General features: G+C 47.1%; 4 protein-coding genes across 4 annotated transcripts; 2 read left to right on the top strand and 2 right to left on the bottom strand.

Moving 5' to 3' along the window:
- Positions 1 to 296: 296 nt before the first annotated feature.
- Positions 297 to 4,833, bottom strand: GL218_01860 (C2H2 type zinc finger domain protein; the record flags this gene model as incomplete). Its single annotated transcript, XM_033578344.1, has 4 exons — positions 297 to 1,730; positions 1,785 to 4,412; positions 4,468 to 4,570; positions 4,667 to 4,833. The coding sequence occupies 4 exons, from the start codon at positions 4,831 to 4,833 to the stop codon at positions 297 to 299; spliced, it is 4,332 nt and encodes a 1,443-aa protein (XP_033439516.1).
- Positions 4,834 to 13,827: 8,994 nt separating this feature from the next.
- GL218_01859 (Aspartyl aminopeptidase) lies at positions 13,828 to 15,448 on the top strand (the record flags this gene model as incomplete). The annotated part of the gene is made up of 3 exons (XM_033578343.1): positions 13,828 to 13,897; positions 13,954 to 15,072; positions 15,129 to 15,448. The coding sequence occupies 3 exons, from the start codon at positions 13,828 to 13,830 to the stop codon at positions 15,446 to 15,448; spliced, it is 1,509 nt and encodes a 502-aa protein (XP_033438633.1).
- Positions 15,449 to 16,605: 1,157 nt separating this feature from the next.
- On the top strand, positions 16,606 to 17,229 carry GL218_01858 (uncharacterized protein; the record flags this gene model as incomplete). The annotated part of the gene is made up of 1 exon (XM_033578342.1): positions 16,606 to 17,229. The coding sequence occupies one exon, from the start codon at positions 16,606 to 16,608 to the stop codon at positions 17,227 to 17,229; it is 624 nt and encodes a 207-aa protein (XP_033438632.1).
- A 1,071-nt stretch (positions 17,230 to 18,300) lies between these two features.
- On the bottom strand, positions 18,301 to 21,549 carry GL218_01857 (Exportin-T; the record flags this gene model as incomplete). The annotated part of the gene is made up of 3 exons (XM_033578341.1): positions 18,301 to 19,826; positions 19,881 to 21,429; positions 21,538 to 21,549. The coding sequence occupies 3 exons, from the start codon at positions 21,547 to 21,549 to the stop codon at positions 18,301 to 18,303; spliced, it is 3,087 nt and encodes a 1,028-aa protein (XP_033438641.1).

Genomic DNA, 21,549 nt, shown 5'->3' with positions numbered 1-21,549 from the left:
CTATATAGTAGCCGCTATTCTTAAGAACAATCAAGTGCTCGAACTAATTCCACTCGCCAACCTGTCAAAGAGACTTTTCCCCTGTCATATCCCGTTGGGCCTCCTTGGACCCCGACTCCGCAGATATACCAGAAATAAACCGGGAACATACAATAAAAACCCCCGAACGCCCCGGCCAAGCCCTTCCTTACCTGGCCGAACTCGTATAGACTTGCCTGTCCTTGCCAATGCCTCATTATTCATTGTGAGGGTTAAAAAAGTCGAGAAATATTAAGGAACTCTAGTCCACTACTCCTTCACGTCGTCTCAAGAGAGTAGAAACTCGTATCTAATGTGAACTCCTTCGTAAATTCGGGGTTCACGTCATCCCACGAGAACAGAGGCATCGTATTTTCATCCGTAATACCCAGGTCCATCCCATTCATGTTCATGTCGGCAGAGTCCAAGTCATTATGCCCGAGTCCGAATGGCTGCCACTTGTCGAACCCCATGTTTGGGTCGGGTCCCATGTTCAGCTGCAGATTAAGGGACACGCCTTCTGAAACGTCGCTATTAGGTTCCGAACCTGCGCTATCCTTGCTTGACTCTGGTGTGTCGTTTGGCGTTATTGCCCGGTACACGTTCATGTCGAAAATAGCACCTCCGCCGCCACTTTCGATACCCCCTAGGTTCTGGAGTAGATCTTGTGGGTCTATAGTTGTCATCTGCCAGCCTCTATCTACGCTAGATGTCTTTGTAGGCGCTATAGTACCATCTCCACTCTGAGTTCCGACATCGGGCTTCGGTGTGCTAGTCTTTCCAGCCATCGTCTTAACTAGATCTGTAGGCTTGGTGCCCGCCGCGCTACCTTGCCTCTTCATCGAGGGTTCGCGGGACATCGGCGTCGCATCGGCTCGGCTCGCCGGTGTTTGACCCTGCTTAGAGGGATCGAGTGTCATCGGAGGGGCCGTTGTCGAGGCGTTCGGTGGCGCCTTCGGGTGGCCATCCGGATCTAATCCGAGCCTAGTAGCAAGGCTCTCCGTCACGAACTTGAACGGGTTCTGCGAGGGCTTCACGTGCTCCTCCTCGATATGGCTTCGTCGCGCCTCTTCAGTAGCAAAACCGGTACTGTGTGCCTCACAGCTTGGCTCGGGACACTGGTATGCCAATTTAGGTGTTGTGTGTTCTGCCGGCGTCTGTCGCTTGACTAACTCTGGGGACGATGCCTTTTGAACTTGGGGAGATGAACTCGCGCTCACGCCGCCCGAACCAAGACCTGGCTGTCCATTGGGTTTGGGTCTTTTGCGAGCAGGTAGTTGGAGGTCAGCTTGGGTAACAGCAGGTTTCCCAATATATGTAGGCTGACCGTTGGGTGACTGGGCGCCAAAGGGGAAGGGGGGTTGGGAGGTAGTTGGCGCAGCCGGTGGTTGCCCACTCTTGCTAGCGGTTCTTTGGTGTATTTTGTTCAACGCATTTTGCTTCTCGAGGTTGGCAGCGTTTAGTGGCGTCGGCGCTCCCATCGGTGGTGTCGCGGTGTTTTCGCTACCCCCCTGCTGAGGTCCTGATTCTGAGACATGTTGCTGTTGGGTAGCATTTCTCTTCATAACTTGCGGATACTGGGTGGCCACGTCCCTAGCCATGCCCTCCAGCATCGCTCTTACACTATCTAGCTCATTCGGTTTCAGGGAAAATGCTTTCTTGAGAGTTGTCATCTTCTCGCCATCTGCGAATTGTTTACCCAGGCGGAGTCGCTAAAATAATATTAGTTATCGAACTTTATGAAACGTTTCATTGCTCAAACTCACCATTTTAAAGAACATTCTAGCGCGGCTATCATCTCGTGTTAGAGTGTACCACCGTCCTAATATTTTGCTGACCTTGCCCATTTCGCTGACCATAGACTGGATCTTTTGAGCCATGTCTTGATATTGTTCTGGGTTCATCGGGATTTCCTGGTACGGCTCTCTGGCCGCATTTATGTGCTCCTCTTGGCCAATAGATTTTAGATGCTGCATTGCCTCAGACATTTGCGGCTGCTGCGGCTGCTGTGCACCAACACCTCCAGCCGCTGCCTGTCGGGACTTCATCATAGCCTCGTACTTGTTCCTTTGCTCAGGCGGAAGAGCAGCAAGCTGAGCTGGTGGAAGATGGAATTGTGGTAAAGGCCCGGTGGCCTGAGCCTGTTGGGACGCTGGACGCTGGACTGGAGTGCCCGACGGGTTCGGCACTTCGACTACATCATCCGTACTCGCACGCTTCAGACTATTCTTCTGAGGGGCGGTCGAGGTCGAAGGCGGCGGACGATTGTTTTGAAGTTGCCTATTCCTTGCGGGCGCCGCAGGGCCTACAGCATTAGAATCAGGTCCCATATTTTGCGGTCTTTGCTGGAGGGTGTTTGCAGGATTCGGCGGCGGGGCTGATATGGCAAGGTTGTTGTTGGCTGGTTGAGAGGTCTGCGGTGTCTGCATTTGGGCATTGGGTGCCTGCCCATTTGCTTTAGCTCTTATTTGAGTAAGCTTCATTTGCATGAGAGCCGCCCTGATCTTCTCATCTGGCCAACCCTTGAACCTCTCATGATTTTTAGCCTGTTGCAATTCGGCGGGACTGATGGTAATACCCGCAAAGGGACCCATGTTAGCACCTGGTTGCATAGGCATTTGCGCATTTGGGATTTGCGGTCCCTGCTGCGGCATATTAGGCTGGGCCATCTGGGTATTCGCCGCCCTTTGCTTCATCATGCTTTGGAACTGTGCAGTCTGAAGACCCAGTAGCTGTTGCATGACATGAGGACTGGCATTTTTCTGGGCGAGCCACTGTTTGAGGTGAGTCCATTTCTTGATCTCTTGTGGCACCGGGTGGCTTGTTCTCAGCTGGTCCAATATTCTTCCTGGTACATCCATGCCATCCATATAATTATTAACGTCCTGCGGCATTTGAGGCCGACTTTGGGGCTGCATGCTTCTCATCCTGTTCATCTGCTGCTGAAGCATCATTTGGTTCTGAGCATTCACCTGCATGCCAGGATTGGGTGTTTGGCCCATATTATTTCCTGGGCCAAATTGAGCCATAGGATTACCCTGTCCGAACTGGCCTGGCTGAGGTTGACTGCGTCCAGGTGCCTGACCCATCCCCGCCCTCGCAGCCGAATTAGCAGACCATTTCATCAACATCTCATTCCTCTTCTCCGGTGGCAGACTCATAAACGTATTGCGCTGGTCGGGTGCCATCTGGGCAAGGACGCTGTTGAGAATATGTTGATTATTCATTGGGTTTCCACCCATCTGCGGCCGCTGATTGCCCTGGTTGAAACGCGGGTCTAGCGCTTGTCCGAAAGGCCCGTTGGGTTGAACCATCTGCTGCTGCCCTTCCGGTTGGCCCATGACTGGAGTCCGGCGAACTGGTGTGTTCAGAGTGTTCATGCCAGGACTCTGAGAGATGGCACCGCCGTTTAATCCACCAGGCTGGCCCTGCATTTGTTTAGCCTGGGCCTGCGCTCTAATCTGTGCCTGCGACTGGGCTGCCCTTTGGTCCATCTTTAACTGTTGGGCTTGTGGCAGGTTGAACTGTTGTGGCATTTGATTAGGGATACCGGACTGGTTAGGTCCAGGATGGTTACCAGGATTAGGGCCTTGCATTCCGCCCATAGGTTGAGGTGTGGCATTTCGCCCAGGTCCATTACTCGCTGGCACCACCATCTGCCCTGCTTCCTGGGCGAGTAGTCCTGCCTTCTGCTGGTTCATGATGCTCTCAACGTTCGAAAATGGACCAAATTCGCTATTGGGAACCCCGACTAACTGTTGCCCAGACTGGTTCATCTGTCGCTGCTGGGCCTGCATCTGCAATGCGGCTTGATTACCGCCATTACCACCTCCCTGTCCCTTAAACGCCTGTAACATCTGGACCTGTAAATAGAATAGAAGTGGATCCTGGTTCTCTGCCTGCAACTGCGCCATCTGCTGGGGGGTGAATCTTTGTTGTACTATATTACGCAGCGCATTCCGCTGTTGTTCCGAAGTTTGGTTCAATTTCGCAAGAGCTAATTGCATAATTTTCGTCCTATCTTGAGGCGGTAGACTTGCCAAAGTGGCATTCATCGGTAGCTGAGGGCGCATCTGTGCTACACCCATCTGCATTTGCTGCTGATTTGGGTTCGTGGGGAGGCCACCCTGGCCCCCCATACCCATTCCCGGCTGATGAGGCTGCTGGGGAATCGGTGATGGTTGCATCTGTTGCTGAAGATGCTGAAAGCCCTGCTGTGGTGGTTGTCCCATACCCCTGGGCATCATATTCTGGTTCATTAGCATCTGCTGCGTCTGGGCATGGGCTTGAGCAGCGGCCTGGGCATTGAGGCTACTCTGGAGACTCTGCTCATGTGCTTGCCGTCGTTTGAAGAGCTCCTGAACACGACCACCAATCCTCTGATCGTAAGTGCCCTGGACAAAAAATTAGTTTCACTTCACAACGAGACTGGGGCGCAAAGAAACCCACCTTGTCTGGCGAATTTAGAAAGGCATCTCGTTCAAAGGTCAAGCCATGGCTTACGAGTTGCTGCGAATCAAGGGCAGGCATAGCAAGAAACGAGTTAGAGATCCTAAATTATATACGAATTAGCATATCGACAGACCAATATTTCTATAATTATAATGATAAATGAATAGGAATTCCAGTTGGTAGTAGCAATACTTACAAATTCATCGCGTTACTAACCCGTAGGTTGACCTGTACTTGATCTTGCCAGCCACCCGTCTGAATGCCTTGTCCCATAATCTGTGTATAAACGAGATGCGACAACTGCGGGTGGGGCGGTCGCTGCCGTACACCGCCGCCACCCATTTGTGGCATATTGGCGGCCATGGCCGCGGGATATAGTAAGGGCTCGGTCAAAGTCGTACACGGCCGTTAGGGTCACGATAGATTCGTCTCAGAAAGTTAAAGTTAACCTAGACAAGATATCTAGCAAGAACTTTGCTTGCAAAAACACCTTCCTAGGTCCTACCCAGTACACGTTGGCACAGTTGTTGGCGGTTAAACTGGGCGACCAGACTCGTCAGGATATCTGAAAAGAAGGTAGTATGAGACAGGTTCTCATATCACGAAAACCAGACACACTCGCCAATCTCAGAGTCAAGGCGTATTTTTTGTTGAGACCAGGGTTCCCGGTTACAAGCACCTCATTTCCTTACAATAATCCTGGTATCGAAGCGAGTCTACACGTTCGTGGCCGTGTCGGTCGATCGGGTTCAAGGCTCCCTTTTAAGAGAATTCTGATACTGTGACTCAGAAACCCTTGGACGCAAACACGGTCTGTTGAGCGAACATTAACGGTATAGCGTCGATACTAAATCGAGTAGAGTTTCGTGATTGTCCTTGCGAAGAGGGTGCGCAGTAACTAAGTATTTTCGCGCCTGCGAAGGTATAAGACGAGAGTAATTGAAGATGATTTTAGTACTAAATAGAGTTGGATGGTCAAACATAGGTAGACTATCCGAGCGGCGATAGATCGGGGACGTAGACCGAAACGAAGTATGGGAGACGACTTCGAGGAGGAATGTTAGTATGAATAAACCAGGTATCAAAGTCGATGCCGATGCCAATAGCGCAGATACAGGACCAAATATGGCTTTTCGGAATCAGTGAGCGGATCAGAAGACAAAGATAGCAGGAAATGGGAAGGAAATACCAAAGGTGTATCTGTCCGAAGAGTAGGGAAACGGTTGAGAAGTAATAAGAGGGTCGGAATGAGGTTATGGATGTGGTGATAGTAGTAGGAAAGAAGAAAGGCGGCAGTGGGAGGGAATAGGAACGTTGTTAGAGTACAAGCAGAATAGTAGTAGGCAGTAGGTGCTGGGGGCACTTCATCCAGGCCAAGGTTGCCGCGTGCGAGTGGTGAATGATCGATCACCAATAGTGTGAATTCAAATATTGGTAAAAGTGGGGTGCTTGGGGATCTCTTACTGACTAACTGCGACTGAGATGCATTCAAGTACAGTACACTTGCAGGTACTTGAACCGTACTGTGGGGTACGGTGCCATAAAACAAGATATGATTGGATAGTTGCTGCTGGGCGGTGGACGCCCCAGCCCTCCTTCAGCAGCGTATTCATCGGTACATATACTTTAAACCTGCAGGACATGGATGTACCTTCTGAGTTCCTGATGATAGCGACAGCAAGCTCATCCATCCTGAGGGATACTTGCATTGTACACTTTGTACATGACACTCATCGCACTGCGACATTGGTACTGATATTGAAAGTAAGGTACCAAGGGGCCTAACCAGGCTTTTTTCTTCTTTCCTCGCCCTCGCCCAAGCTTAGGTTAGGTACGATGATGTAGATATGTAGATAGGCATAAAACTTCTTCTTGTTATCGTTGCGTATGTATGTAAGGTGTATATATATGTGTATGTGTGTATAGGTATATACCTATGTGTATACTACACTAGTAGTCGACTCATACATGTAAGGCAATATGGGAAACGGGAGTTGGAAAGATATTGCCGGTATGTCCTAATAGGCCAACTACCGAGAAAGTGCCATGTAGGGCCATATAGGTTGGCAGGTTTAATAGGTAGATGAAAAAGAAGATGGACTTACCAAATAGGATTATTGCCTGTCTCGCGTAGAATTCTTTAACGGGCAAAGACGACGGGATCTACGGGAGTTGAAAGTGAGCGGGAGGTTTCTAACGGGGGCCAAGCCTTCGGAACGGCGATTGCAAGTCGATTCGCAACGTCGCGAAAAAAAAAACTTGGCAGTCGAAATAGTTGAATCTAAACAGACCCAAAGGGAAAAAAGGATTAAGCCTCGGGTCTTGCTGAGCTGGCTTGAATAATGCCACTTATTACTCAGAGGTAGGTATGTAAAGTTATTGTAGTGAGGCGGTCACCGAAATAGAAAAAGAGGAAGAAGAATACTTATTTGGGGTTGGCTGTGTTTCGCTTCTGGTTGCTCTCGAAAGTCGTTCAATTGGGTCCAAATATCTGCAAGTCGCGCACGTACCTACATTAAAGTAGGTACATGTATCATTAAAAAAACGTTTTATAGCCCAGGTATGTACCTGAGTACATTATCTATAGGTACGGTAGCTCTAGGTACAGTAGCTCTCATATGTACCCGGGTACTGCATTATGTATGCGTACACGTAAGGTTAAACTAGTACGGGTACACGGATGCACGAAGAGTCAAGGGCCCTGTCTACATGTAAATTGACAAGAAAGCTACATGTACTTATATTTATGTACCTATATTATATGGCCATATGTGTGTGTCTGTATGTGAGAGGTAGACATCTCAAACTAACTGATACCTAGTGCGATGTTGCAAACTTCCTCATGAACCAAGAACCGAGTAGGCACCTATTTACTTTTACATACATGTAAGAATTTGAATGCTTATCATCGCGATCGCTAACACATATTACATATTATGTATGGATATATGAGTTGATCGCAGTCGAGGGAGCTTAAGTATACCCTTCATCAATCTGACGAAATTGGGCGGGCTTTTTTTTAGCAGGGGTGTAAGGCATAGGTAACTCTACCTACGTACATAAGACGGAGCTCTTCACGTTGAACAAGAAAAAAAATAAAAAATAAAAACTTGGGCATCTTTGCTGGGTTGGGGCTGTTTTAGCTGTCATTAAAATCGACTGGAATATTGGGCCACTTATACTGGGCAGCTGGGATAGCCGCCTTGATCTAAACCGTTTTCCTATGTCCTTTAACCTTTTCAGTCATAGCATACAAATCGTATACCAGTATAATACCTTGTAAATATAATCGCACTGGACTTATTTTCCCTCTCAATTTCTCAGTGAAGGTTTCTCAGGTTAAGATGGGACCCTCGTGAGTTAAGGTCGGCTAACAATTCTAGTTTTCTTTTCTCTACCTGTCTACCTAGTTATAAATTTACTCAGATAGCTCTCGTTTCCTCTCGCCCGCTCTGCGTAGACCGTCTTATCTTACCAACATTACATAGGTAGGTAAAGCCACACGTCAGCTAGCATGAGGGCGTATGCGCAATGCACACAGTGGTCGGTATGCAACATAAGTACCTTAGGTAAGTACATAATCTACAGCGCGAGATAACTCATCTGAATGTTAAAGAAATATAATATGGCTGCTGATTCTGCAAGCGATAGCACTTCAAGGATCCTCAGAATCCACTAACCTAGGTGAGATTCATCTCGACCAGGGATCTCGAGTTCAATATCGCCCCCCAATACCAGGATATCTTAGCGCAATGCTATGAGGTAGGTATACAAATTCTTGATCTGTATTGCTTACTTTGTCATACTCCCATTGATATATTTTATGAAGGGGACTACCACAGCCCCTCGAAACACTCTTATCTCTACCTATTCGAATAATTCCAAGAACTGTAAGTGTAGCCGGATGACTCTTTAATTGCTTTCCGCATCCTCCAAGTCTCAATCGGGGATCGTTCGTCCTGCCTGACCATTGATATATCCCAGTCTATACGCCTCGAGAAAACGCCCCCAAGAAATGGACAGTATGTCATAAGTTGGCAATGCCCTTGCTGTCAGTCGAAACGGAACGAATTTTCCCTCAATATTTTGGCTCAGACGTTTAGAGATTGCTAACTATCTGGCAACGTCTAGCATAGCAAACAGTCGGCGGCTCTACTAAGCTATTAGCCATACGAAGGTGGGTATGACGAATACATGTAAACCTCGTGATAATGAAATTATTTAGCGGTAGCATGACCCCGTATTGTGACACGCCAACATCTCGGCCAATGTCATAAAACGAACTTGTAATAAAACGCGGCGCTCTTTAGGTTATATTTTATCTTCCAGATCTACTATGTACATGATCACCCAGCACGAATACCGACGCCAGCATAAATAGGACCTGAATAGTCGGGGCTTATATCTAATCTAAACATTGAGGCAGCCCCGCGAAGGCACGATACGTGCTTATGCCAGACAAGACGTGCTTCTTACGCCGACTCAGCTCATGTACATGTCGGTAAACCCCCACACTAGATTCTGTTGATCAATCAGAATATGGGCAAGTAATCATTCGGTAGCCTATCCAGATATTTCTAGGAGATGACCGAGTCACTTTACGGTGAGGACTTCTATACTCAAGTTACAGGAAGTCTGAATACCACAGCGCATCGGTGAGTAGGTAGACATATGACACGAGTAATGTGAGTAATGTAGTGCGAGGCACCTTATGACATATGTATACCTGGACTCTCACAAGTTCTGCATCATAAGCACGGCGTAACTATAGTAGACACATACGTAATAAATCGAGTCAGCCTCACATTTCCCTCTACTCGTAGTTCATTACCAACATCTATCTCATAAGGCTGGCTAACCTAGGTACCTTTCCCCGCTCGGGCGATCTTACTCGACGCCCCTCCAACGCTGAAGATTGACCACCGTTAGCTTTAGTCCATAGAAGCAGGCGAGATGATCGACAAGATTTACAATCTATAAACTAAATCTACAAATTAAGACAGACGGGAACAGCTAGTTAGGTATACCCACATATCGGATGAAGAAATCATACATCATCTATCGACAAACCGGCTTATTCGAGCGTATTTGGACTTCGTCTTCCCCTCCACGATTACTACAAGAGGAAGCATCCCCATGCAGTTAAGTATAAAGTATACTTCCACATGCGATAAGGTACCACGCTCAGTATGTACATACCACGCGTCCCCAGCCTTCGGTACCGGGAAGGAATAGTTCATACCGTTATTACCTGTTGAGCGGGACAATTGCCTGATATACTGCATCATGTTCTGATTAACTACCTACCTACCTACCTACCTACCTACATAAAGGTAGAATCGTATAAGGTAAAGATAGTTAACCGTAGGAAAACTAAAGAAGAAAAGACAGCCTAACTACCATAGCCATCTTCTCAATTCCCCTTCCCCCAGGAACAATTTCTATTTCAGGTTGAAATATATTGCCAACCCTCCGGGTTCGTGAGGCACTTGAGTTGAAAATAGACTCAGCTCAGCTAGCTTGGCGTCCCTGTTTGTTTCAGCCAGTGTCAGATTGCCCTCCTTCACCAAACCTGAATCAGATCAAAATGAGCCACATCTCAAGGGTTCGTAGTGGTTTCTACTATCTACGAAGTGCCGAGAACCTATAACATCCAACACATATCCACATCCGTGCTAGTATTTCCAATTCTAATACTAGAGTCCGCCCTTATTAGGTCTACGATGTGCGTACGAATAAATCTCTGGCGTTATTCAACTGCTCGGAATAATAATAAAAACATACGTTTTGAAAACTTGAGACCTAATGAAATGAATAGATAATTCGTCGTCGTCGTTAGATGAACGAATGACATTTTATTTCCAACTTAATAAGATTCGATTGGCGGCAATGTGACGGTCGCTCCTATTAAACCCCGCCACTTGTATCTGTTGGCTTACAACTATCCTCGGAGGAGTCAAATATGCCCTATGATAGGCACTTATATGCGTGCAACACGTAGACTACAAGGTATGACTGTTACTAGGCCTGTTCATTACCTCTCAATTCCAAGCTAAGACTTATTACTTGATACAAGGTAAATAGAAATTCGCTTCTCTATCGAAGTATAAGTGATCTATAGGGTAACTCAAGATGATTACGTTGCCTAAACCAACTTGAATCCTATACCCACCCTATTTCCTCGAGATACCAATGACTGTTCAAAGGATCCTTAGCTCTTTCGCGATACTGCCCTACGATGTTGATAGGATGTGTGTGGGTATCTGGATCCAAACGAACCAAGTACTACCTAAGTACCTAGTTCTTCTTGATTCCCTCGCTAGAAATGTTGGGGGGTACTTATTATGGTACAAACCGGAGGACCCGCAATGTTCGTGTCAACGAGGCACACGATGTACATGCATGTAGTAGATCAACGGGAGCTATGTGTATGCAGATATCCTCACTAGTTATTATATGGCATTTTAGTCTAGTTTCTTATAGATAAGCTAGCATACACAAATTAACAGTTCATCTATATCGGCATGAATCTAAGAAGCAGATGAATCTATAAACGAGTATATAAGTTCGAGCGCCAGTCAATGCTTGAGGCGGATTGTTTCTCGGACGACGGGGCGTTTTGTGTGATGGACGGCCTCCCCCACGGGCTGGATGGCTATTCTATCAACAAAACGCCATCGACATGTAGACTTGCGAAGGTATCGTACGCTATGAATCTGGCCGATAGCGAGCTAATCATCATAGCGCGGCAGAACCAATTAGGATTCGCGCCACCTGCCCACCATCATGTTTGTAAGTTGAAGAGTCCGTCTAGGATTTAAACGCGTAAGAAGGTCAAATCTTGCTTAAGCCAATGTACATAATCTTATCCCAGATGGGAGAAGAGCAATTGATGCATTTTTAGAGTTTGATGAGGCCTCATTATGAGATAGTTTATACCAACTACGTAGATGGCTACCTATGTAAAGGTAGGTATGTAGGTAGGTAAGGAGTAGCCATTGGAGTATGCCCTACATACGCCCTCGTGATATGTACAAACCTCCCGTATTATTCCTTGTAACTATAAGGTTCCTTTTCAGCCATCATGACAACTGGGCAAGGCGATTGCTCTAATCAACCCCCTTGCCTCAAAGAGACCCCTGATTTTCTAGAGTGGGCTTGATAGTCTGGTTAGATACTTTGATTGGCTGCCTTTCGGAAGAATCGAATGGGCATATCGACAAGTACCGAAATTCCATATGAAGTACCAAACTGCATACGATACATGACTGAAATTTTGGTGATAATTCATACTGTATGCGTCTTTACCTAACAAAGCCTACCCTACGTACGAATCAAGACCACGTCTATCCCAGAGCATACGTATCTTATACAAAACCAAAAAAAAATATTTCCAAAGAGAACCTAATATGAAGCATCATGGCAATTTGTATTATACCCCATATACCCATATATACATCTCACTAATAAAAGGAAGGGAGTGTTTGCAATATGAGCATACATTAGTCGGCAATTGTACCACGACTACTAGCCTACTATGCGTGCATCTCAAAAGGGTGGGCGGAGTACCTCATAACATAGTACATACATAACAGTATAGTACATAGTAGTATAGTACATAGTAGTAAGATGCATCGACGCCTGGTCAAAACTCAGAAAAGGAACCAAAAACTGGGAAGACATCTTCCGGATCCCGCCGTAAAGAAGGGGTCGGACGACAACCCCGCGACCAACAGGGCTCACTCAATACGTGTGACAGATATGTATGTATCTACACATCTACACCTGGATGGCATCAATGTACCCGGCTCTCCGCCGGAAAACTTCAAAGAAAAATAAGGCGGTGAATTTACGGTACCTATGCGAGAAGAAGAAAAAGAAAAAGAAAAGAGAGGATCCGGCCGGGTAGACTAGATGACTCTCGAGATTCCCGAAGACGCGGACAGAAGTTTTGGGGCCCTCGAGATCTTCCATCTTTAATAAATGAGAGCTAGGTTTAAGTGTGGTAGAAGCTGGGAATCCCTTGCCCTGACAGCGGATCATCTTATTTTAGTCTTTAGAATTCTTACTCCACAGGGTACGTTCGCTTACCGGGTCCAATGGAAATGTTGCCAACAACCAAGAGCCCTGTCTGCTTGGCCTTGTCCAGTTGTTATGGTTGTCTGGCTCATCCGGTGCCTGGCATCGTTGTGGGTTGCGCAAAAGTATCTTGGTAAATTTGTTGGATTTTCTTCTATATTTTCTCTCTCTCTCTCCCTTCGCTTCACTCTTCACTCTCCAAATATTATGTATACGAGAGAGAGAGGGAGAGAAAGAAATACAGAGAGAATATAGAATGACAGATATGTTTAATAACAATCCAATCCAAGCGCCCAAGCGCCACTTCATTCTGCAGAATGTGTAGCAGAATATGCGCAGAATGCGGGCGGTGGGCGTGGCGAGCGCCTGATGTTCCAAATGTGTCGGTTTGCATCTGTCCAGTTCTGTTTGCCGGGCCAAGTTGGCCATCTTATTTGCTTGTGTGTCGCACAAAACGCATCAGAAAAAAGGTCATGGCGTCCGAGAAAGGAAAGAAAAGAGTGGCTTCGATTTTACTACCCTCGGTCTCCCCCTTCTAGAATCACCAGAAGCCACTTTCTCTAATGTATGCGGCACAACACATAAAACATGCAAGCGATTAGTGTTACTACATGAGCAACCACTTACTCGCGAGACTGAGTGCCAGACACCGGGATAGCAAAAGGAGCGCATAGACGTAAATGATATAAGTCTGGTTGATGGGGGGTTAGATGATCTCAATTATACCTATGTATCTGCTATTATCGTTAAGTATAGAATGTATGGTAGGAGTTAAGCATAGTATAGTTATAGGATAACTAGTTAATACATAACATATTACCTAGGTTAGGTAACAGTATTGAATTAAACCTTGGATCAAATAAGAAATAAGATCATTGAATAATCGACAAGTTTAAACTTTTACAAGGGGATTTTCAAGATCGACCCGACTTGATCGAATTCACCGGTAACACGACGGCAGACGGATAACAGGAAGCTAAAACCGGTAGGTGGGCTGTGGAGAGAGAGAGAACCCCCCGGTCGATCGCATATCTATGTACATAGGTACCTAGTAGTATTAGCACCAAACTTAGACTAGCGTAATGATTAGTCACCTATCTTTATCTTTATCCTTCATTGATTATCGGGTATACATAGTACATACCTCTACCTAACCACCACATACATTAGGTACCTACCTAAGGTCAGTAAGGTTAAAGTGAGGCAGCTACATCAACTCTTATATTTTATTATTAGTACTGCCACAATACATATACACTTACCTGATACATAAATTTCATGGCTTACAGAATGGCGCCGCCTAGATCAGCTTTGGACTTTCTAGACTTTGTCAACGCCTCTCCAACACGTATGACTCTCATAATTCCCACCTCTCCCTCACCGCTAACAATCCCCCCTCTATAGCATATCATGCCGTTCACAACTCCATTGAACGGCTAGCAAAGGCTGGTTTCGCTCCTGTAAGGGAACGTGATAACTGGTCTTCTACTCTCCGACCCGGTGGAAAGTACTATATGACCCGGAATGGCTCGACTATCGTAGCATTTGCTATAGGCGCCAAGTGGAAGCCTGGAAACCCAATTGCCATGCTAGGTGCCCACACGGATTCTCCATGCCTGCGTATAAAGCCCGTCAGTAAGAAGAGCAGCGTTGGATTTCTACAGGTTGGCGTTGAGACTTACGGCGGTGGCATCTGGCATAGTTGGTTCGATAGAGACCTGTCCATTGCCGGTCGTGCCCTGGTCAAGGATGGAAAGGGGAACTTTGTTCAGAAGCTCGTCAAGGTTGACCGCCCCATCATTCGTATTCCTACTCTCGCTATTCACCTCGATCGGTCATCTGAGTTCAATCCTAACAAGGAGACTGAACTATTTCCAATTGCCGGCATGGTGGCTGCCGAGCTGAACAGGACCGGCCAAAGTGAAGCTCCTAAGCCGACAGGTTCGAAGCAGGATTCCGAAGAGACATTCCAGCCACTGAAGGAGATAACTGACCGCCACCACCCGTACATTATCGAACTGATTGCTGAACACGCCGGAGTGCAGGTGACTGATGTAGTCGATTTTGAAATGGTCCTCTACGACGTCCAAAAATCATGCCTTGGCGGGTTGAACGAGGAATTCATATATTCAGCCAGGCTAGATAACCTAAACATGACCTACTGCAGCGTAATGGGATTGATAAACTCGGTCTCGTCCCGAACCCTGGATGATGAGACTAGTATTCGCTTGATCACTTGCTTTGACCACGAAGAAATTGGCTCGACATCGGCCCAGGGCGCAAATTCAGATTTACTACCCGCTGTTGTCCGCCGACTGTCCATTCTTGCTGGTAAGGGGCACGGGGATTCAGCATCCGACAAATCTTGGGAGCACATTAGCTCTGATCCTGAAATAGACCTGTCAACTGCCTTTGAGCAGACAATGGCGGCATCGTTCCTGGTCTCGGCCGATATGGCTCACTCGGTTCATCCTAACTATGTTGGTAAATACGAGTCAAACCATCAGCCAGAAATAAACAAAGGTATGATCCTAAATCTTTAGAAAACTAAATGTTAGCCCTAACTTTAAATCTTCAAGGTGTTGTAATCAAGATCAATGCAAACCAACGCTACGCCACGAACTCTCCTGGTATTGTTTTATTGCAGGAAGCAGCCAAGTATGCGGGCGTGCCCTTACAGCTATTCGTTGTTAGGAATGACTCGTCTTGCGGCAGCACTATCGGACCTATGCTATCTGCTAAACTTGGTGTTCGCACTTTGGACTTGGGTAATCCCCAGTTAAGCATGCATAGCATCCGGGAGACTGGAGGAACCTATGATGTTGAGCATGCCATCAAGTTATTTGATGGGTATCTGTCACATTACTCGGACCTCGAGGCTAAAATATTTATTGATTAGGTCGACGTACCTCATAGGATTGTGATAAGGAATGGGCATAGTCATGGAGTCTATACTTCTACAAAAGCAATATTTAGAACTATTTGGGCACGAACAATGGCAACCATATAACATGCTCTCGATTCTGAAAGTGAACTTTCCAGTCAACTATAAAACACACTAGTGCCACATCAGAGACCGTGAGGGACGTGTGTTGGGTAATTAGATTGAAATATACACTACAGGTATACGCTATATAACCGAGAGTCCACCATTATAGAAGCCTTTAATTACCACCTCTAGAGAGGTAATAGCAGAGTAGGCGGCCTAGACTCACCTCTTTATAGTGAGAGAAAGTGAATATACAGTAGCTAAACGCCACGACCTTAATCACCCCCTTATAGAAACATAAGAGCGCCGAGTCGAGTCTTACCGCTTTCCACAAGCTATTTCGAATAGAATATATATATTCTTCCGCTCTCCCACCCTTCTCTCCATAAAGTAATTCTACCTGGCTTCGGTCATTTTCCATCAACTATTCATCGTCTTCGACGCTGTCATCCTCGCCATCTTCTACCCATCACTCCAAAATACAAGTGTGAATTGATACGATTATGTGCGTTTGCTAATATAATTCAATAATAATTGCTTTCAATTTTGACATTTGCTCACCTGCTCGTCGGCTCTCGTTTGACGTCAGTCACTCAACCCCCGTCCCCCCTATATTCACTCGGGTCATCCCCAAACGAGAGACAACTAAGGGCTTGTGCACGTCGACACACAATATATATACAACAGGAATCAGCATATATCTTTATTTGAAAATATTTATCAATAATTCAAATCTGATCCCGGATACAAAAAATCATACATTAATATTAAGTAAGCATCGGTCCCTTTCCTATTCTCAACCTCGTCGCCCCTATCTCGACGCTTCTAACGCATACCAAAGAGATGCAGCTCTAGCTAAACATCGCTGCCGATAAGTCTCCTGGTGCTAGTAGCCCTGTCGACTAGCTTGAGGATAGCAGTCTACCCATAGGGTCAAGTACCGACAGGTTTTCTGCCAGATAGCAAATCGACATAGAGAGAGAGAGAGAGAGAGAGAGAGAGAGAGAGAGAGAGAGAGAGAGAGAGAGAGAGAGAGAGGATCACCGTCGACATAACCAACAGTAACGATGGATTCCCAGCATAACGACACGACCGAAGCCAACCAGGGCGCTACCACTTTTCCATGGGTACATATGCCCCATAACTTACCTATCTCCAATGTACTTGTACGTGCGGCTTTTTACTCAGTGCCGTCACGGATCCTCCCTAACGACACTGCTATCCTTTGCGGCCGGCCAATAAGCCCTTCCAGTCCTTACTACGTTCCCCGCTCAATCCTCGAGTCCATAGGTCTTACCAGATTGGACGCCTACTGGATCATCACCCGCCGCCCCATGCCGGTCCGCATCCCACTCCCCCAGTATCCACCAGCCGAGCACACCTACGCCGGATGCGCCATGTGCATGAAGGAGGATAACCTGAACGCCGCGGCCTTCATCTGCGGCTTCCATTTTTGCCTACTGGTCCGCGCGCAAACGCGCGACGACCTCGAGGTCCTGGCCGGTCTGAGTACGCGCGACGTGCATCATGGCGGAATCCGGTACCGGGATTCGCGCCATTTGACGTCGACTTTGAATAGAATCATAGACTTGTATGTTGATAGTACGCCTGAGTACGAGTCTACGGCGAACCAGGCAGCGGCTAATGCGGGCGCGTTCGGGGCTATAGGAGATGGAAGACCAGCGTACTAGGCTGGCGTTGGGGATCTTGTCCGCACCGTGGTGCTGCTTGGCAATGAGTGCGAGACGGAGATGGAGATGAGGAGTCTGTTTTTATTTTTTATTTTGGGGGTTTGAGGTATTGATGCTTTCTTGCTTTAAGATTACTTCGGGATTGCTCGTTTGCTTTACTTTCCCGTTTGGACTTTTGGGGGTGTTGAGGTAGGATAGGAGGAAGGAAGCTAGAAAGGGGAGAGGGAGAACAAGTACTTAAGAAAAAAGGAGAGGGAGGAGGTTGGAGATCTAGGGTTCTGAAAACCTCAATGGATGGATGACAGACCTAGAACACTGGACTATATGGCATCGGGATGAACCTAAACGAATTCAGCCTTAGATGGTTCAACCATACGGTCCTAACTCATACGACATCATCTCTTCTCATCTTTTTTCACCATCGACTTTAGACGAATCTATCCTATGGCTCATCCGAAATTATCCAGTATCTAATACTGGTTATACGTCGATAATTTAGGAAAGTTTATTTCCCTTTTCTTACCACATCGCTCGTGGTGAAAGGCAAAACTTGCTTGGCCTACCTAGCTGGTTTCGCCCCGAGGTGAACTGATCCCTAAACTACCTACCCTAAGGTTTTTTTTTTTTTGACAGAACTCTACTACTTATTATCAAAGGATAATAGTACCGGGGGGTTTTTTTTGGCGAGACCATGGCTGCTGGCTACCTACCTATGTAGCTAGCCTCGTCTAGTAGTAGGTAGGGAGCATAGTCATCACAATGACCGTTGTACCCATCATGCCAGAATAGGGGCTACATTAAGGGGTCATTTTGTATAGTTACTCAAAAACAGGGTTTTTCTACTTCAATGAAAGTTATTTTAAGCCACTTGGAGAGTGATATTGTGATTTTATTTCTCTGTTCATTTACTTGCTAACGGCATCTTGCCATTGCTAACTAGCTTCAATTCCGACATTCATCTATAGTCAACGAAATTGCGGTTGGTATAGTGAGCCAAACTCCTGTTTATGCAATTGGACATCATTTCTGTCCATATCATCTGTTCCCAGCCATAGTCTTCCATCCCTTAGATCACCTCGACTCTTTCATTAGACCCTGTAGGTACTTTGAAAAGGCCTTCTTATCTGTCGACGTAGTCATGGCTCGCAGGAAATCATTCCCATCGATACCGAGGCCGGGGAAAAGGGTTGATTGCAGGTGTTCCAAAAATGTTCCTCCCGTCTTGAGGTATACGGCCTGCTCTAGCCCGGCGATCTCGTGAAGGACTAGCTTAGCCTGAGCGTCCCCGGCCGGGTTAAACTGTGGATCACGCAGAACTTCCCAACATACGGAATGAAACCTATCAATGAGGAATTGATCGAAGCCGGGGATTGCAGGTGATGGAGATCCAGTAGGTGCTGATGGATTTGCCGAGATGTTTGCTATATCCGGTCCGCCCCAGGCACCCGCCATCTTCGCGAGTAACCCGAGGGATAATCGACTCGCCGGGAGGCTTCCCGAGCCTGGGCCGATATCTCGAGCTAAGGTAAGGATGGAGGTGATTAGTGATTCGAAAAAGCCTTGGTTTGCCTCCGACACGAGTACCCCGGCGAGGTCGTTGTTTAAGATGACTCCAATAAACGTTAGGTACTCGCGACGGAGCTCGGCGAGTTGGATCTCATCGTCAGTACCGTTAATTGGCTCTGATAAACCGCCGAAGACTCTTTGTAGCAAGGGTGTTAGTAATTGGTTGAGTACCTCGTAGATTTCCGACTTGAAACCATAGACGACTTGGTCCAAGAGACGGAGGAACATAGCCATCTCGTCCTTCGACGAGCTTCTAGACAAGAGGCCGTCGATCCACTGAGGAAGCTGTGGAAGCACAGCGGACCCCAGCACGCCAAGTAGGCGCGAAAATGCCGACCTACAAGCGGTGCGGATTTCGGAAGAAGTGTTCAGTTCGCTGAGCGCGATTAGTATACCCTCGGCAGCGCGTGCGAACTCGTCGGATAGGGCTTTTGCCGGAGGTGGCCGTTGATTCGAAGAATTCGCCCCGGGTGTCCAGTCCGAAAACCCATGCGCCAGTGTACCTAGAGCTAGGATGATGTGGTGTATCTGAAGTATGGCTTGAGCATCACTATTCCTAGCTCTAGGGAGGTGCTGCTCCATATCGGCAAATAAGGGGTCCATGACTGAGCGAGCGTAAAGCGCTTGTTTTTCTACTGGGGTCGCATTGGTAGACGAAATACACCCAATAGCCTCGAACAAGTAGAGCTGGCTATTAAAGACGGCACTTGCAGAGTTATCAGTTTGGTCGGAGGACATATCATCGTCGGCATCCTCTCCTGGTACTTCCGCCTGAATAGGGAGAAGATCGCTGATAGACTGGATGACTGTCTCGGCCACATTCCCTACTTGGGCTCTCAGGTGCTTCACGAAACGATGGAAGAGGTACCACGAGCGTGTACGAATCCTAACATGATCCTGATGCACAAGGCGGACGAAACTTTCGAGAACTTGACCGATCAATGCGGGTTGAGTTTCAAAAAATGCACAGTAGCGGACACAGATTTCCATGTAATTCAAAAGAATTGCTGGGTGCGGAAAATTTGCGATTCCTGGTTGGATAACGGTTAGCATGTCCACCAGCCCAGATCCCGAATTTTACATACCAGATTGTACCATTTTGGTCATCATTGCCATAAGTCGTTCTGATGCAACTGGAGAGGGCTGACTCTTGGGGCCTAGTCCTTGATTGGGCATCGCAAGCTCGCCGAATAGAGACATCTCGTGAAGGGCCAAGTCGACATCTCTCCAGTCCATTTGTGACCCTCGCTCATCTAGGGTCTGGAAGGTATTCGCGACTAGATTAGATAGAACCTCGACATAAAGGTTTTGGTCAACAGCTGCTACTGTTTTCTGTAGTACTTGAAGTCTCTTCCGTAGCTCTAGGAACTCTGCTTCGTCTGTTTGCTCATCTTCGTTTCCCCAAGACGACGTCTCATCGTACCGCATCTTCATGATGATGGCGTTTAAGATCGGAGGCAGCGTTTCAGAGAAGGAAGGGGGTAGTTCAGAGAGTTTACGGAAATAAGCTAGGACATCCGTGAGCGAGGGTATAACGGTAGAGCATACCTCGTCGTATTCGTCCGAAAAGAATCGTAGTAAGAAGGGGATGAATTCGTGAAGGAGCTGGTTCGATTTAGCTCTAGTAGAATCATCAGTAGATCGGTCTTCTAGGACTCTAACGATGTCGGCTACGATGACGTTAACTAATTTGGCGACGGCTTCGCCCAGGTCAGTATCATATCTGGGAGTGCCTTTAAATTCGTTTAGCGGAGGGCTGGCTATGATCTGGGATATGATATCTCGTAGGTTGAGGAATGATATCATTTCGGCCTTGTCAGCTGGACGCATTTTCTTGCCTACAATCTCAGTGAATGCCTCGACTGCAGCATCCCTGACCTTGTCCTCGCTACCAGAGTTGTTGGAGCGACCGACTAACGGAAGGATCAAGCTCAGCATACCGTCGTTGATGATAAGAGATATGTCAATCCAACTAGCCCATTTGCCGATAACTTTAAGAGTCATCTCGATGATAGCATCATCCTGGTTTCCATATAGAGCAAGAAGGTCCTGCCACGACTGGGCCACCTTTCCAACATCGCGTGCCCGCATTAGATCCTTGAGCTCGGTATGGCTACGAGCTTGGACGTCCTGACGCACAAGCAAGACGTCGGCAATCTCATCGTGGATGGAGCTGAGAATGCGTAGATAGAGTATGACACCCGGGACATTGTCACGTTGGTTGCTTCCAGGTAGGGTCGTGAGAGCTAGTACATCTTCTAGGAAGCTTTCCCAACCTTGCTTGTATAATGAGACGAAAAGTAAGGTGAGTGTTTGAGTGAGTTTGTTCTGTAAGGTAGGAGAATCTATCTGGGATTGGTTGGTGCCGTAGGTAGATTGTACGTAGGCCAGGAGAGCATCTCTAAGGCTGAGCAAGGCCTGGGTGTCGAGGGATTGTACGTGTATAGCATTATTAACTATCTCGAGGCTGACGAGTCGGACGACATCGGAGGACCTCGGGGTTCTAGCAAACAGACCGATACAGACTTGCCATGCATGAGGATCGGCACGTAGTTGATGTAGATAATCGAAAGCTTGTGTTTTTAGGGCTTGGTCGGAGTTAGGATTCCATGCGATCTCAATGGCATTCTCGATCTATATGATATAGAAAGTCAGGTCAGTCGATGAAACTAAGCTCTGCGACGGCGACGACGACGATGGGTACGGGTACGGATATGGATACGGATATGAAAGATCATCTACCTGAGATTCCAT

This window comes from Daldinia childiae (assembly GCF_008694065.1).
Source record: "Daldinia childiae strain JS-1345 chromosome Unknown Scaffold2, whole genome shotgun sequence".
Taxonomy (NCBI): Eukaryota; Fungi; Ascomycota; class Sordariomycetes; order Xylariales; family Hypoxylaceae; genus Daldinia; species Daldinia childiae.
This window is presented reverse-complemented; position numbering and strand designations above follow the sequence as displayed.